The 16,958-nt window shown below is 33.2% G+C and overlaps 2 protein-coding genes and 1 non-coding gene across 3 annotated transcripts; 2 read left to right on the top strand and 1 right to left on the bottom strand.

Moving 5' to 3' along the window:
* Positions 1–2,631: 2,631 nt before the first annotated feature.
* On the bottom strand, positions 2,632–2,704 carry TRNAA-UGC (transfer RNA alanine (anticodon UGC)). Its single transcript has one exon. It is a non-coding gene; the product is annotated as a tRNA-Ala (tRNA).
* Positions 2,705–2,828: 124 nt separating this feature from the next.
* On the top strand, positions 2,829–10,423 carry LOC145603968 (DNA repair protein XRCC2 homolog). The gene is made up of 11 exons (XM_081659933.1): positions 2,829–3,008; positions 3,112–3,259; positions 4,586–4,710; positions 5,062–5,132; positions 5,838–5,900; positions 6,531–6,668; positions 7,605–7,707; positions 8,808–8,868; positions 9,127–9,209; positions 9,788–9,860; positions 10,320–10,423. Exons 1-10 carry the CDS (start codon positions 2,829–2,831, stop codon positions 9,809–9,811), a joined length of 996 nt encoding a protein of 331 aa, XP_081516059.1. The 3' UTR covers positions 9,812–9,860; positions 10,320–10,423.
* A 486-nt stretch (positions 10,424–10,909) lies between these two features.
* LOC145605989 (E3 ubiquitin ligase BIG BROTHER-related-like) lies at positions 10,910–14,533 on the top strand. The gene is made up of 7 exons (XM_081662057.1): positions 10,910–11,281; positions 11,643–11,775; positions 12,054–12,103; positions 12,682–12,723; positions 13,217–13,338; positions 13,928–14,036; positions 14,285–14,533. The coding sequence occupies exons 1-7, from the start codon at positions 11,144–11,146 to the stop codon at positions 14,330–14,332; spliced, it is 642 nt and encodes a 213-aa protein (XP_081518183.1). The 5' UTR covers positions 10,910–11,143; the 3' UTR covers positions 14,333–14,533.
* Positions 14,534–16,958: the final 2,425 nt, after the last annotated feature.

Below are 16,958 nucleotides of genomic sequence, written 5' to 3'. Positions count from 1 at the left end.
TAGCCCATAAATCTAGTGCTTCAATTTACAAGTTCTTTTATTTTTCACAAGTTGACAAGTGGACGCTCATTCAGTGATGTAAAGCTGTCAAACAAGTCGTCTCAAGTCATCGATCAAATTTGTATTCATATTACTACCTCCGTTACAAGTTATGTGCAACGATTAGACATTTTCACTCTTTATTTTATGTCAAATCGTTGGACATAACCTGTAACGGAGGTAGTATATATTATTTGTTGATAAACTTATCGAAACTCACTTGATTCATTAAATAAATTGTATTAACCGTCTAAACTAACGCAACACATAGAATTAAATGATTGGATGTATCGACCCAATGACTCATAACCTTGTTTGAATTAAAGCTTTTAAGAAACTGTTAATAAACTAGCTAGATAAATATGTTATGCTCAATTGGATTGGTAATTCCATTAAAAGGCCTGTTCTCTTCGGTTAAAGTTCAGTTCAGCTCCAATCACCTCAATTCAGTTCTTAACTTCCTTCTCTCATAAAATATTCATTTCAGCTCTAATCAGTTCAGTTCAGTTCAGCTCAGTAAATCTGAACAAGCCTTAAGAATGTCCGATTGAGGGAGATATTCAATACAGAATTAGAGGCTAGTGTTTAATATCCACATATCATTTCAATACCATTCAATTCAGTTTAGTTCAGTTCAGTTATCAGATTATGCGTTAAGAATGTTCAATTGAGGGTAGATATTCAATAAAGAATTAGAGACTAGTGTTTAATATCCACCTATCTTTTGACCGCATTAAATTTCACCTATCTTGACAACATTGTACAATTCTTTTAATGCGTACAATAATGTAACTAAACATACGAGTGATACAATAGTTTCAAGGTTAAATTACATAATAAATATAAGGTGCTTGCCCACGTACGGCACGACACTTGACCATAAAAGGTAAGAGCACGCATTAGACCGCATTACTCATCAAGTCATCAGTCATCACTATCATTTTCCAATCAGACTCGTGAAGTTGCATGATCATGACCTGAATGTTAAGAAATGTTAATCCATTCAATTAGAAAATATTGAACTCAAAAGTGAACCGATCAGATTATGTATGTTGATGACCCTAACCAATATGGTATTGCCAAATCGATAACTCACTCAACATGAAACCAAACTAATCCGAATATGTCATAACACAATAATGATATACCATGTCCAAGTACAACTAACCTCGAATATATCATAACACAATAATGATACACGGGAGTACAAGTATAGAACATTGGTTATTTGGTAACTCTAAAATGAAATACATTATTTTTTGGAAATTTTGTAAATTACCACCCAAAAAGGTGTCCTGTTTTGAAATTACCACCCATTAAAAACTTTATTTTAAATAACCACCCATTAAATTAAAAAACATTTCAGATTACCACATTTTTTGATTTTCCGGTGTAATATTTGTTTGAGGGCCCCACATAACGGCTATTAACGGCTAATTTGACTCAATTGACTGCGTTCCTCCCCGATTTCTCTTGTTTATATATTCTCCAACTTCAATTCACAAATTTTGCCCCTAATTTCATCCAAATTTCCCCAAAATTGAACTGGTACTGTGCGAAGAAGTTATCCACTGAAGTTCAGACCCAATTGAATTCGCATCTAAGGTAAGAATCCTTAACTTCATAAATTAGGGTTCCTGGGTAAATTAAATTGGGGGATTTTGCAATTAGGTTTCGTGGAAGTAATTAATTGGGTGTTTTTGTTATTTTTTTGGTAATTGGAGTTGATGTTGTCCAAATTTGTTGAATGATTGTTTATTAGGTTGAATAATTGTATCATAATTGTATCAACAACAAACATATACAAAATTCAATTGAATAGGGTCAAAGTTGCTTACCTCAGTAGTCGCCATTGACATCAGCAATTGCCAGGAGCTTCAAGTTCACGCTTTTGGTCCCCAGAACAGTTCAAGAAGGCGACTTTAGCAGTACATGCAAGTACACCCAACACATTCAATTTGCAGGAAAAAAGTGAAGAAATAGGGTTTTGATTCAATTGTATAGGAGTGGTTGAGAATTTGACAGAGAAATAAAGGAAGAAAGAGGGAAAATTGATGAATTTTGAAGAATTCAATGAGGAAATTGGAGAGAGAAGCTGTATTTTGTGTTTAATGGAAGAGTCAGAGTGTTAGGTCGAAGAAAAGAAGAAAAAAAAGGAGGGAAGTAAATAAGGTGGGGCCCACAACCGGAAATTACATCAGAAAATAAAAAAAGGTGGTAATCTGAAATGTTTTTTAATTTAGTGGGTGGTTATTTAAAATAAAGTTTTTAATGGATGGTAATTTCAAAACAGGACCCTTTTTTGGGTGGTAATTTACAAATTTTCCTTATTTTTTTTCATTTATTAAAAACAAGCTACATTTATTAAAAACAAGCTAATTAAGAAACACACGCACTGCGTACTTGTGCAATATAAGAAACCTATTAAGCTTTATCCTCCTCCTTATTCTAATAATAATAGAAACGAAAAAGAAATATTAATGGATGTAGATTCAAAATCTGTTGATATAAAAGCAACAAATAAAAAATTGTTAAGAAAAGGTAATTTGGAAAACTAAAATTTAGATTGATAGGCAAAATACCAAACTTTGATGGAGATGCGGGGGATCGAACCCCGTGCCTCTCGCATGCAAAGCGAGCGCTCTACCATTTGAGCTACATCCCCATTTTGTGAATCCTAACACTTTAACCAAATTTAACCATTGTTTAATCAACCTACTAATTGCTTGTCTTCCTAATTCCCGCCCAAAAACAACAAAAACCCAGTCAAAGCTAAAACAACTCCATCAATGGCGGACGTAAGAGAATGGATAACCACCGACGAAACGGCGGAAACCTACTTTTCTAGGGTTTCAACCTCCCGTCCTCCGCTTCTTCTTCCGCCGCTTCACCGCATTCCTCTTCGCCCCGGCAATGTCGTCGAAATCGTCGGCCCTTCTCCTTCCGCCAAAACTCACATCCTTCTTCAGGTTCTCTTTTCTCAATTTCCATCAATGAATTCCAAAATTGTAATTTAAAATTTATAAAATTTATATTATTGTGGTTTTTTAATTTTATTTTGTTGATTTTTAGGTTGCGATTGATTGTATTTTGCCGAAAGAGTGGAAGGGTGTGAGTTATGGAGGGCTTGAGAAATCGGTGATGTTTATTGATTTGGATTGTCGGCTTGATGTTTTGCGTCTTCTTCAGCTTCTTAAACTCAGGATTTATAGTTTTCATCGTATGTTTTTCTTTTTCTTATTTAACTTTGATTGTTTTGGTGTTTTGAGTTGATTTTTGAAGATTGTGTGGGTTAAGTTGTGTTGTTGTATTTGTATGCCGTTAACTAAAAAAAAAAGGCAGAATTTTGTATGAGACAGACTTATATTTTAATTTTCGAAGTTGTTTATTGTGAAGCCGAGGTGTTTTTTCTATTTTTAGGGCATACTTGAATTGGGAGTGATGTTTTTTGAGGCTTAATAGCAGAAAAATTAAAGAAGATGATAGGTAAATGTTGTGATTGTGTTAGGAGGGAGGAATAGGGAAGTATTACGGTCATTTCGGGGATAAGTTTTGTCCATCATCTTCCTAGGATAATGTATAATTCCCCCTTTCATTGTTTCTCCTTGTGGCATCGTTTCATCATCCCTTCCATTGCCACCTAAACTTATTTTCGTTCTCTTGTAACTTATGTTCGGTTTCCTCAATCCACCCATGTCCTAAGGAGTGACTTGATTTCTTATTATGTTAGACACACTTAAGTGTCACTATCAGTTTTCAATTACATCCATGGACATTGGTTTAAGTAAGTATGAGAATAGAATGGTTAAAGAGGACAAAGATTTAGGTAATAGCCTAAAAAATGGTATTTACAAGACTTACCTATTTTGTTTCTAATTACTGTACAATTGACACTTTAGAGGTGCCTTGTTATTTTTTTGAAGTAGAGGGAGTATTTAGAATTGATGACTTCTAATTTGAGGCATTAGATGCTTAACTTTAATACTAAATATATTGTTCTTGTGTAAATGTGCCATTATAAGCTTTGCTGATTGTTTATAGAAATCCTTTTCTGCTCTTTTGTTAATGCGTTATGGGTGAAGGTCTGGAAGGGGGAGGCATTTAAAGTTGTAAACAGCTTTATCGAATTGTATACATTACTATGAAAAGCCTCACCGCTAATATTGGATACTTCCACCCCCAACTTTTCTTTCCTTAAACAAAGTCTTATGGAATGATAGAGATGATATGAGGCCACTATGAATGTGCTTTTGTGCCTACACATCATGACAGCCAAATGTCTAGCATGAGCCCATCAGCCCATGATGCTCGGACCATTTGAGAATTGAGATCAACTGATGGAGGTCTGGACTTTCGTTGATTTTTAGTTGGGTGCTGGATAAAATTTTTAAAAATTTGGCACTCTTTAATAATGTTGCCTGACCACCAGAATATTCTGCATTTGTATCTATCAGTTTAAGATGACCTCAGTGTATGACATTGTAAACTATGTTAAGCTACTGAGTTGCTGAAATTTTTCTTTGACTTTGTTGAGAATGATGTACAGAAGTGAATAACGAGCCACACTCTGCCAGAGATTGGACCTGTGATGAGGAACTAATTCACAACTGTTTGGAGCGCTTCCTATATGTTCGTTGTTATGATAGTTTAGAGTTTCTTGCTACGCTGAAGGTGATGAATGTTAATCTCTTCAAGTGTCAGTAGCTAGATCTGCTTTAGAATGGCCATTTTGACTAGACAAATATGAAGATTAGCTAATAATCTTTGTTATCAATTACCTGGGTGATATGCTGAAAGTGAAAAACTATGTATCAATCAACAGCTGCATCAGCTATTATTATCTTTTATCTGTTACTGAATTTATATTGATCTTGGAAGATTGGAGTCATCATCTGATCAACTTCTCCATATGTTATTTCATTTTAGTTTGTCATTATAGATAATTGTTAGTTCATATTAATTGGCATGGCCTTATTATCTGATCTTTAGACATTGAGTTTAGTTCTTTTTATTGCCTTGTAGACATTAAATTATCAACTTCAGACCACAAGGAAGAAGCTTGCTTCAGGAGTCTGCTTCTTGATGATTGACAGGTTTGCCTAAGATTATAACTGAAATTGTAGTCCTGCTTTTTTTGATTTGATAGTACTTTCCTATGTTTCTATTTCTTTTTATTAATGACAGTACAATTATTGTCAATATTACTTATATAAGTATATCACTTTGTAGTTGTAAATGGTTGGTTATATTTTATCTCTTATAATTTTGAAGTTGGATCTTTCTACTCAAGTTGAAATGATAAAACAAACTAAGTAAAACCAATAGGCGGCATACATTTTAAATTAGGATGTCTACAGGAATTAGTATTTTTTGTCCAATTTTAAGAGGGAACCCCAGTTAATCTCAGAAAACATTCCAGTTTATCTCCTCTCAGAACTTTATGCATTGATTTCTGTGCTACTTTATTATTTTACTTTTATCATTTTAAAAATAAAAGAAAATGATTAGGTTGTGAGAGGAGATATATTCACATATTTATCTAAGAGAAAAACTTGAATTTACCCCATATCTAATTAGTGGGAGGGTTGATTTATTTTCTGAATTAATGATTAAATCAAGAGATAGTGAGCTGAACTTGCAACTCGTTATGGTTATTATTTAGTCCACATTAGCAAAAACTTAAGACAATAATTTGAGATCTCACGCTAAGCCTGTAGGTTAATAGTTCTTTTGAATTGGAAGAGTAGTATCACAAAGAAATTTCTTTGATAAAATGCTCAGGCTCTATTTTCTGTCAGTATAGGAGCTTACTATTGGGTTGACCGTGCTTCAACATCCATGCCTCTTGGGTCAAACAATAGGTACCTTCATAAGTGAATTTTTGCTTTTTTGTTAATTTTCTCTTTTGATGTTTTGTGCTGAGTCATGTCTGCTGTTTTTGAACTTTCATGATTATACTTTGAATGTTCCCTGTTTCTTTTTCTCTTCTCCAAACATTTTTATTTCATTTGAGAGAAGAATAAATTTTTGGAGCTGAGATCTACTTGATAAGTTTGTTGCTATCCCTAAGAACCTTTTGCTATCTTAAGCTGTAAAGCTTTCTTCTCTTTCTACATGCCCATTCTGGGGATCAAAGTGTGAAAACTGCCTGTTATTTTGCGTTTTGCGCTGAAGCCTGGAGGTCGTAGAGTGGTTTTGAGGTTTTCAAATTATAGGGGAAGTAAGAGATGCATTGTTGATCTTGTTGTCATTGTTTTGAATTCAAGTGTATGACTGGAGTTAGAGCAACTGATGTTGGTGATTTTAGATTTACACATGACCACTTTCAAAGTGTTTATAATCTATAGGTACTCTATGGCAGCATGTTGAAGAGAGTTTCCATCTCTGTCTTTCTTTTTTCCTGCTGCGAATGTGTCAGTCATATTGATCCTGTCAACTGTGATTCATAAGAAGTATTCAGAAACCATAACTACTTTGTCAAAAAATTTCAGGAAATTATTCTCTCTTCAAAGTGTGATAGAAGCTGTAGTCTGTGAGATGAAAAATTGTCTGCAGGTGCAACCAATGCTTGTTTTGGCTACAAAAGCTACAATATTTGGTGATAAGTCTGTAACCAATGACATCAAAAGGTAATATGTACTCTGTATTGCAGCTGTTAATGAAATCCTTGTTGTTTAGAATTGGATAAGTATTTCCACTCTAAGCAATAAAAATTTTCCATCTTAGATCTCAAGCAAGACACAAAGTGTTATGCATTTAACCTCATCCATTAGCCCAAACTCATTAATGCACAGTAGTCTGTTGTCACTTGTCTTCTCCTGAAAGCATGTAGATGAGAGTAACAATAATTATTTTTCTTTAGGTCCATAATTTATGTTCTTATAGAATCAGATAAACATAAATAACAGAAGGATACAGAATTTTACAAAATGATGTACTACTAGCCTTTGTTTCCTACTAGTTGCAAATTTGCAACATACCATCTTGGCAAGCATTCTAAGAAGTTAACTTTTCTAAATACCCCTTAAAATTTAAATATTAAGTTAAAACCTAAAAACCCAACTCTTCCCTCTAACTGGCGTTTAAGTTATTCAATCAAGTTGTTCGTTGACTTTATTTAATCTGTTCTTTAAACTGCATAGTGCATTTCCAAAGGTTTGTGTTGCATGTATAAAGAAACAAAGGATCATGATGATAATAATGATAAATTTAAAATTTCCAATAGACAAACTTTAAATACAGAGACCAAATCACACCAGACTTAAATATATATAGACCAGATTCCCTGTTTTTTTTTTTTTTTTTTTTTTTTTTTTTTTTTTTTTTTTTTTTTTTTTTAAATATATATATTTTCACCGTCGAGGTAATTGGCCTTGGGTAAGCAATCTTTAAACAATACTACTTATATTCATACATGACTTCTTATTCAATTTTGTTTACTGTACTTGCAGTTAGTAAAATTCAAAATCATTTTGGTATATAATGGATTAAAAGTCTGGTGACTATATGCAATCTCAACATAAATGATAAGTACCTTAGCTTGGTTTTAGTTGCCATTTGAACAGGCCTTTCAGAAAGTGGTCTTCACAAGATGCATCTGGTCAATACACTGTAGAAAGCAGTTCAGAGAATGTATTGCACCGTGAATATATGCCTTCGGCCTGGCAGGTAAATTATTTGTATAATAAAATTTGCAGATGTGCTGATGCTTAGAAGTTAGAGCTTTCTTGTTTTCCCCTTTTTCTTTTCGTATTATTATATATTCCATTTTGGGTAATAAGATATGTATTTGCTATGCACTATGAGCTTTGAATTTGTCCTTCATGATCAGCTTTACCAAAGGAGATGAATTTGAGGATAGTTCCATTTGGTGAATGGGTTAAACCTAGTTTAACTTAAATTAGTATCAACATGATCAGATGCCATTTGGGTTATCTTGAAGGGGCTTCACTAAATGGCCAATCTCAGAGTTACTGTATTTTTAGTTGGCATACTTATGGCCTGTTCAGTACATAACATTGTCTGTGTAGAAAGAAACGAGGTGCTCACTCTCTTATGTATGACCTATGGTGCTCATGTTAAAAACAGAAATCAGGTTATTATTGTTTGTACATTTGTTTACATCTAAGGGCCACCCAGCAACTTTCTGGTTGCTTATTTATGCTCATATGTTTATCACTATGCGAATGGAAATTGTGCTTAAAATATGCTATAAACTCATTGCTCCTTTGTGAGTGGTCTTGCATTTACTTCAGAGTATTTATTCTTACTTTAAGCTAACCCAACTATTCCCCCCTCCCCCCTCTCCCTAGGTTTGTTCCTCTTGCACACAGCAACATGTATGCCTACTTGTTAAAGTTCATCTGAAGAGAAAAAAAGGAAGCTGTGACTGACATTAGGTTGACATTTCTGCTTTCTATTTCGGTGAAACTTGAAGACTTCCACATGCTTAACCCATAATGTAACAAACATTTGATCAGCAGGCATTTGATATATATATATATTTTTTTCATGTAAGATAGTCAAGTTTTGTTTTTTTGTTTTTTTTTTTTTTTTATCTTTTTTTTAAAAAAAAAATAAAATATTTTATTGGCCAGTACTCACAGTAGCACAGCAGAATCAGTAGTATGTATTTAAACGACTCCTTGTGTTCCCCCACCCTCTTGGACTGTTATAATCAATATTATTAGAATCCTGTCACCGTATTGGCTTTAATTATCGTTATTCTTCTCGTGCTTAATTAACACTTTTTCTAATTGATCTTGCAGTCCTTTGTTACACAGAGGATATCGGTTCGACCATCAAGTTCAGAATATTGTGCCAGTAATTGTAATTTATGAGTACTCTTCTTTTCCATTTTTCTTTATGTCATTTTAAGTAAAAAAATGCAGTACTATGCATAATCATGGTCTTTTGGGAGCAAAGCTGTGTCCCTGCCTGTTAAATGCAAGGCTGCAAGTATCATGAATTCTGTAGAAAGTTAGAAACTACCAGTGGCTGGGTCTCCTGAATGTTTTTTTTTTTTTTTCCTTTTTGGTTGCTATCTCTGCGTACTTACACCAAATTTGTAATTAACTTTTGGCGCAGATGACACTACTGATGAGCAAGTTTACTTAGCACAATGGTTGCTGCCGCCACTAGGCTTCAAAGACAAGTTTGTGGTTAAAGATGTAAGGATAAAGATTTGATGTGCTTACCGAACTTGCTGAAGTTTCCTTTTTGGGTCAATCTAATTACAAGGGTCAATATATATAACTCCTGCTATGTCATGCTTATCTATTGCCTACAAAGTCATTTGTGCTTGTCCACAAAGTGCAGCCATGATTTTGCTGAAGTTTCTTCTTTAACCAACAGCCTAATTAGTATTTTAGTTTATATCATTATATGTGATGCTGGAGTAAAAAGAATCTGACAGTGTATTGTTTACATCCTAGAATTTCTAAAACAGTACTATTTTCTCTACTCTTAGACGGAATAATCATATTTGGCTTATGTAGTCGACCCCACTTATGGGATTAAGGTTTGTTTGATTGATTGATTGATTTAATCTCTACTTCCCCATGTTATACTTTTGTTATGTGTTTTTCCTTAGGAGGGTTGTGCAATTTGAAGTTTGATGATATTGTCACACAATGCACTCTTCTTGCATTTCAATGAGAAGCGAAAGATAAGGGGGATGTTATAAATAAATAAATAAACTCATGTTTGTACCTTGGTACCTTGTGCTAATTTAGTTGTCTACGTGCAGGCTGGCATATCAGCTGTTCTTTGATATTGATGTACATAGGCCAAAGCCATGGAAGTTTTTGAAGGATCTCATGGTATATTTTTTGACAACCTTGAATGGCTTGCTAGATATACTTTGGATCAAATTCAATTAATTCACTTAGCTCTTTTTAACTATTTTATCATTGATATATAGTCTCGTGGTTATTGGATTTAGAATTAATAGTCAATCAGAAAGAACCTCTCTGTTTGCATTGCAGATATAAATCCAGATTTTCAAATTCTCTTCTCCCTTATAGAGGTTGTTGGGTTGTGTTTATGATAATGACCGAAGAATGTCGAGCTGTGGAAGAATTTCTTTTATTTTAAAACAAATGTATAGAATTGAACGAAATGTTAGTAATTTAATCAGTATTAGTAATAATATGCTCAGTGCTTCACCGTCGCTCTCCCAAAAAACAATAATGCTTTACCTAAGCTGCATCATCTTGTATTATTCATGGCATCATCAAGCACTTTTTAATGGGTGGTTATTTTATAACTTGTAACTGCAGATCATAGGATATAAAGGGCGCTTCGGACATTGCTAGTTTTGTGACTTATTGATTCAGAGAAAGAAACTAGCCTTTGTATGAGAAGCCTAGTTTTCTGATATCGGGGCTGTTATAATCTTTGTTTGCTAGAGCATGGCAAATTCAACACGTCAAGCAAGAGCAGGATGTCAAAACTCATGGGATAGATATAAAACATATGAATTGTAAAGTTACGGTCTATGATCCTGTTGTGTATTATTTTATGTAAATACAGACACTTTGACCAGACATAATCTTAAAAATGAGTTTTGTATTACTCAAGGGACCGGTAGCTTGCAAGTAATGTTCTTTGAATATTCTTCGAGGATTGGAAACGAAAAGTCTCATCTTTACTGCTTGAAAATACTTGAGATTCTCGATTGATTCATTTAGATATTGGTCAAATAGGATCATTTTCGTCCCAAACCCTTCAAATTAATTTTTAGTAGCAGGAATTAGAATCAATTCCCGTCTATTTAATCGTAGCCTATCAACGTAGGCGGGAATGAAGGATCTTTTCATTTGGGGGAAGTATAAGGAGTAAACTGTCTCTCTTTGCAGTGCCTTGTGTAGCAAGAACAGAATAAAAGGGAATATGTTTTGAAATTGTAAACGTGTATTATAGTACTTCTCCTAAAAGAGGTTGGCCAACAGAAGCAACTTTTCTGTAAAATTATATAATTGCTTTCCTGCAGGTTTATCTGCTTGTTTGATATAATACCTCCTTCAAAATCTAAAGCTGAAATATAGCAATTTGTGTGATACAAAGGAAGACGTTTTGTCAGAAGATATTAAGGAAGAATAAAATGGAGAACAATGACCAGCAGGCAAAGCAGCAGCCGCAGCAGTCACAACAGCAGCAGCAGCAGGCGTCGAAACAGCTTCCGTTGAATCAGTTGCAACAGGATTCGGATCATGCTTTTGCAATCGCGTTGCAAGAACAGGTTTTCCTCTCTTTGCCCCTCTGAATTCTTTCCTCTCAAATTTAGCCATAAAAAGCTTGGATGAGATAGGCCTATTGGGTTAGTCTTGCACTGCTCGAAATTAGCCGGGTGCTACCAGTGTCGTTTGGGTTCGGGTCCCTGCCAATAGCCATATTGTACTTCAGGCATGGCACGAGCCGGAATTGATTTTAGTCAGCTAGCTAGGCTCATGGATTAATAGGATCTACCTGGTTTCAAGAACTAGTAGTTAATATGGTTTTTTATTCTTTTGTTTTAAGCATGTTTTCTAAAAAGATAATAACAGAAAGTTAACTTTTTCATAGTAACTTCTCTTACAAAGTTTGATTGTTTTTGTGATTAGGAAAGTACTTTTACATTTCTGGAGACTATTAGGAGTGACTCAGATGACGAAAGCGAGGACGAAGAAGAGGATGAGGAAACTGGAAGTTCATCATCTCATGACTTTGCTGGATTTGATACCCAAGAATTTTATGGTAATTTCTATTCTCCACACAATTTGATTGTATCTTGAAACTTGCAAGGCAACCAAGACCCTTTTTTTGGACCATGTATTCAAAAGATACAAGCATATAGACGAAGAAATAACCTTGGTTGTACCGTGTACAAAATAATACAACCGATTATACATAGAAATTGTCATAGATAAATTATAGTTCAAGTAGAAGGAAATTGAAGCCCAAATTAATTGTTTTATCTTCTATTTTTTTATTTATAATAGTCAAATTGGATTATATCTTTATGTTGTTGGCAGATGAATTAGAATTTCTCGAGGAGGATGAAGAAGGTAGCTACACCGATGAGGTTATACCAATTGCTTTTGTTTTTGTATCAATAATTTCATCTCTCTTTTCATATTGTAAACATTTCCGTCAAAAACAAAAAAAAAAAAAAGAAAAAAAAAAAGAAGAAAAAAAAAAAAATCAAAATTATATGAAAATTTGTACACTTGCTAATACATGTATAAGTAATTTTGCATTGGCAACTCGGTCTATATTTGATATATTGCATTAATTTCATATTATGTGCAACATTTGCTAAAAACGGTTGCTACATATTATGTGCAAGTGTCTACTTTCATTTTTAAATTGTCATTATTTCTCTTTATCTATCTCTTTATCACATGCATTTCTATATTCTCTATTCAGTACATACTCACAAATAAATTTGCCTAAGAATCTGTATCAAAATCTTTGTTGTACACATATAAAACGGAGGTAGTATATAAAACAACTTGATACAAATAATTTAATATACACCTGTCTACCCCTAAAATTAAATGATTGAATTTGAATAAAATCAAAATCATATATTGTTTTTTTTTGTTTTTAATATTTTGATTGTCAACCTTAAATGGGCAAACCTACTTTTCTTTTTTGTAGATTGAGGAAGATGAAATTGATCCAGACGAAATGTCTTATGAAGTAAGTCACATCTATATATTTGGTTTACATTTTATGATCCAAACTCAAAATATTATAATATAATTATGGTCATACTCCCTACGTTTTTAAATACTTGCTTCATTTCTCCGTGCGCGGAGTTTTAGGAGATTTTGGAAAATGTAATAAAAATATGAAGGTAGTGGGGTAGTTGAGAAAATAAAAAATTGTAAAAAGCAAAAGTAGTGGAAGAGTAGGAGGAGAGTGAGTATTATGTTAGGTCCACTAAGTGTGAGAAATGAATTAAATATTGTAAAAACTTTTCAAAAAAGGAAATGGAGCAAGTATTTAAAAATGGCCGGAAAAGAAATGTGGAGCAAGTATTTGAAAACGAAGGGAGTATATCTTACTCTCCTCACATAATAGAGGAAAATAGAAATGTTATTTAGGGACGGAGGGAGTATATGATTAGACTTTTATATATTTTCATGCACTAAGAATTAAAATGTTTTCATCATCAATTATTAAAATTCAGGAATTATTGGCATTGGGAGAAGTTGTTGGAGAGGAGAGTCGTGGATTATCTACTGAAGAAATTACTTCATCATTGTCATCATGTGTTCACAAAATTGTTGAATGCAAAACCACTATTGACAGGTGAGCCTTGTTCAGTGTATTTTCTTTCTTTTTTAAGCCTAAGTAAATGTATCTTAATTTTAATTTATATGAATTATTTTCTTCAATGTTCTTTTATTATGTTGCTATTTGCATTATATATCTATGCTATTATCTTTCAAAAAAAAAAAAATATACCTATGCTACTAATAGATAGTCGTTTTTCTTTTTATAAAATTGATGTGAGACCACAAGTACTTGCAATACACCTTTTTGAAGCTTTATTTGAGAAAATAAATGACCAAATTAATTAAAATACGAAGCAAGTTAAATTGCAATAGACTAACCCTTTTCTCTTATAATTATCACGATCTTTATCATGATCTTTATAATATCATCCAACCGTAAAAATTCATACCAATATAATTACTGATGAATGATATGGTTCTAGGCGAAGCCAGACTTGATCGTTGATGGGGCAGATTAGTAAAAAGCTACATAATCTAAGTTACAAGGGCACTTGGGCTTCTTGAAGAGGGGGGCATGATGTACTTGGGAGTTGGGACTTCATAATTTCTTGCACTCTTGCCTAAACTTATACGCTAATTTTAGGGATCATTTTATTTTGTAGGTGCGTAATATGTCAAATCGAGTATGAAGAAGGGGAACAATTGGCTGCCTTGCATTGCCAACATCCATTTCATACGGATTGCATAAATCATTGGCTTCAAATAAAGAAGGTAAATCTTCATTCAACACATACATTATATTTCTTTAATATAACCATCCATCTATAAATTATTAACGAGAATTGAGCAAAAAGTTACTCATGCCCTAGATATATATCGTGATAATAGAAGTATGTTTTCAAAAAAAAAGAAGTATGTAGTATATATATATGATAATACAAATTGAATAATAGAAGTTGTCTGTCAATTGGAAAGCTATTATTCTGATTAAGTTTTCAATTATTTATGTTTGATTGCAGGTTTGTCCCATATGTTCGGTAGAGATTACACCACGGTGCAAATCTTGACAAGATATAGCATACACATAGCCTATTCTTAAATCTTACGATCTAATTTGAATTTACACATTTATTTTATGGGAATTACATAAAAATTGAAGTCCACTATGTAAATATACATAATTCCCTAAAAAATGTAAATATACACTATATGTATTTGACTTAAACTAATAAACTTGTAGTGAAATGCAAACATGGTTACTTGTTTTAGACTTATATTTTCCACTTTTTGTTAAATCATGTACTTGTATTTTTTTTTCCTTAGTGACCTATATAGTCCACTATTCAAACATTCCTCTCGCATACTTTTAAACTTAAATGGACCACTACAGGAGAACTTGTATACAATGAACACCCCCCCCCCCCCCCTCCCCCCAAAAAAAAAAAAAGGTCCCTTTAACGGAAAACCACTAACATGTTTATCATTTAAGTCTTTACCATAGATAGTAGAAGACTAGATGGGTAGCGCATATATGATGTCTCTTTTTACTTTGGTCACATGTGATATTTTATTGGGTCACAAGTGAGATTTCAATAGTACTGATCCCTTTCACATGGATTCAAATTCAATCTAGCCCACAGTTTATTAAAGTCATCAAAGGATCTAATCGTGGTACTATGTTAAATACTAGAGCTGGGCATGGGTCTTGCCAGCCCGCGGACAGCACGGGCCCTTCACGAGATTGGCCCGACACGGCACGAGCCCACTAGCGGCACAACTCGGCACAGTGACCGAGCAGTGGGTCATGGGTCATGCCGTGAACACGATTTCGAAAATCCGTCACGAACGCGGCACGAACTCGCAGGCGGCACGGTAGTTTGGCACGCCAGACACGGTCATAAAAACAACATAAATAATAATAATAATTATAATAATATTGATATATCAAAAAAAAAATAAAAAAAAAAAAAATAATAATAATAATAATAATAATAATAATAATAATAATAATAATAATAATAATAATAAGAACTATAATAATAAAAAAGCATAAACGTAAATTAATAAAATTATTAAATAGTATATCCATTTTAACAGTTGTTCAAAAAAATGTATTGATTTTTTTTAAAAAAATATTAAAATTATTATGGGTGGTCTGGTGCCCGGCACGGCAAGGCACGCCAGGCGCGTGGGTCGTGCCTTGCCGTGGGCTAGGTGTGCCAAATGGTGGTCCGGCACGGCACGACACGCCACGCCAAGATGCAAGCACGGCACGGCAAGCCCGCGATGGCCCAGCACTGCACGCACTAGTGCACGCTGCCCAACTCTATTAAATACAGGTTTGGGCCGCACATGTAATAAGATAGAGACACTTCACAAGTCTGAAGAAAGTTACATCCCAAAATAATAAGACAAAAGGAGGAGTGGCCTCTTAGGCTCTTAGTTTTATAAAGTGTTTAACCTTTGTTTTGTTTTTTTTTTTTTTAATATATTTTTGTAGAGATATAAGACACTTACATAGTCACATATATTGTTTGAGAAGACAGGCTTCAATATGTTCTAAATCAATCAACCCAGGATATTTATACAAGATAGTATTCTATTTTACCTTGACAATTAAGTAACAAGAATATATTACACACCCAAAAATATGATATCAAACCTCCTAAAGATTTTAATTTTCTTAGAAATCCTAAAGATAATGTATTATTTAGGAAATCATATTCAAATCAAAATGGACAATGTATCACAAAGATTATATTTTTCTATCAACTTAATATCCTAATAGCACCATTTCCTTTCACCACCCTAATCCCTAAACCCAAAATCCTTTTAATTACATCATGCAATTATATTCCTCACAAAATCAAACTCTTTGACTAGCTTTCAACTTGTAAAAAGTCAATGTAAACAAAAGTAGTGGGTGGTTTAGACTCAGACATTGACTTATATTGACTTTTATACCAAAGTAACATAAAAAACTCAACATACTCCATTGAAAGAGTGCCACGTGTGAAAATAAGAAGAGGAACATTGGGGACCATAATTAACGGCATTTAAGGTGGTCTAAGTTGAAAGTCCATTGTCATAATATAGAATTGTTACTACTTCTAATTCCATTAAGAATATCATGATCATAGTAATTTTGTGTCGTTATAAATAGGTTGGAAGTTCATTCATACTAATTTGTATGTTTATTTAGAAGAATTCATTTTCTCCAAAAAGAGAAAAACATAAAAATTTCCCACAAAAAAAAAAAAAAATGAAGGCTATTAGCAAGAGTAGTAATAATAATAATAGTGGAAAATCTTCATTCACTTTTATTTTTGTTCTTTGCATTTTCAGCTTTTCTCTTGGATTGTTTTTCTCTAACAGGTTTATTTCTCTGTCTCTACTTATATTGGTTTTCTTGTTTATCAATCTTTGTTTATTTCTAATTATGTCCATTTTGCCAATTTTATCGCGAAACATTGTTTAAAATAATTAATTACATCGAATTGAACAAGCATTGAGAAACATAATCTTGGAGTTGTTTTCGTTTTAATGTGGTTGCCCAAGTCGAGTTTCTTCAAAATTTATGTTATAAGGTTTTGTTCGTTATTTTAAGGTTTAAGATTTTGATGTTAGAAATCACCTTTGAATTAGAAAGGCAAATGCTTTGTTTGGTATAATTTGGAAGATGATATCTAAATT

Source organism: Chenopodium album, chromosome 22 (genome assembly GCF_948465745.1).
Source record: "Chenopodium album chromosome 22, dcCheAlbu1.1, whole genome shotgun sequence".
Taxonomy (NCBI): Eukaryota; Viridiplantae; Streptophyta; class Magnoliopsida; order Caryophyllales; family Amaranthaceae; genus Chenopodium; species Chenopodium album.
Note: the sequence above shows the minus strand (reverse complement) of the source record. Positions and strands in the feature narration are given on the sequence as shown.

Coding starts and splice junctions, on each gene's coding strand:
- LOC145603968 (XM_081659933.1), top strand. CDS start 2,829: ATGGCGGACGTAAGAGAATGGATAACCACCGACGAAACGGCGGAAACC. Junction 4,711..5,061: donor AGTTTCTTGCTACGCTGAAG/GTGATGAATGTT, acceptor ATTGCCTTGTAG/ACATTAAATTATCAACTTCA. Junction 5,901..6,530: donor CCTCTTGGGTCAAACAATAG/GTACCTTCATAA, acceptor AAAAAATTTCAG/GAAATTATTCTCTCTTCAAA.
- LOC145605989 (XM_081662057.1), top strand. CDS start 11,144: ATGGAGAACAATGACCAGCAGGCAAAGCAGCAGCCGCAGCAGTCACAA. Junction 11,776..12,053: donor TGATACCCAAGAATTTTATG/GTAATTTCTATT, acceptor TGTTGTTGGCAG/ATGAATTAGAATTTCTCGAG. Junction 14,037..14,284: donor ATTGGCTTCAAATAAAGAAG/GTAAATCTTCAT, acceptor GTTTGATTGCAG/GTTTGTCCCATATGTTCGGT.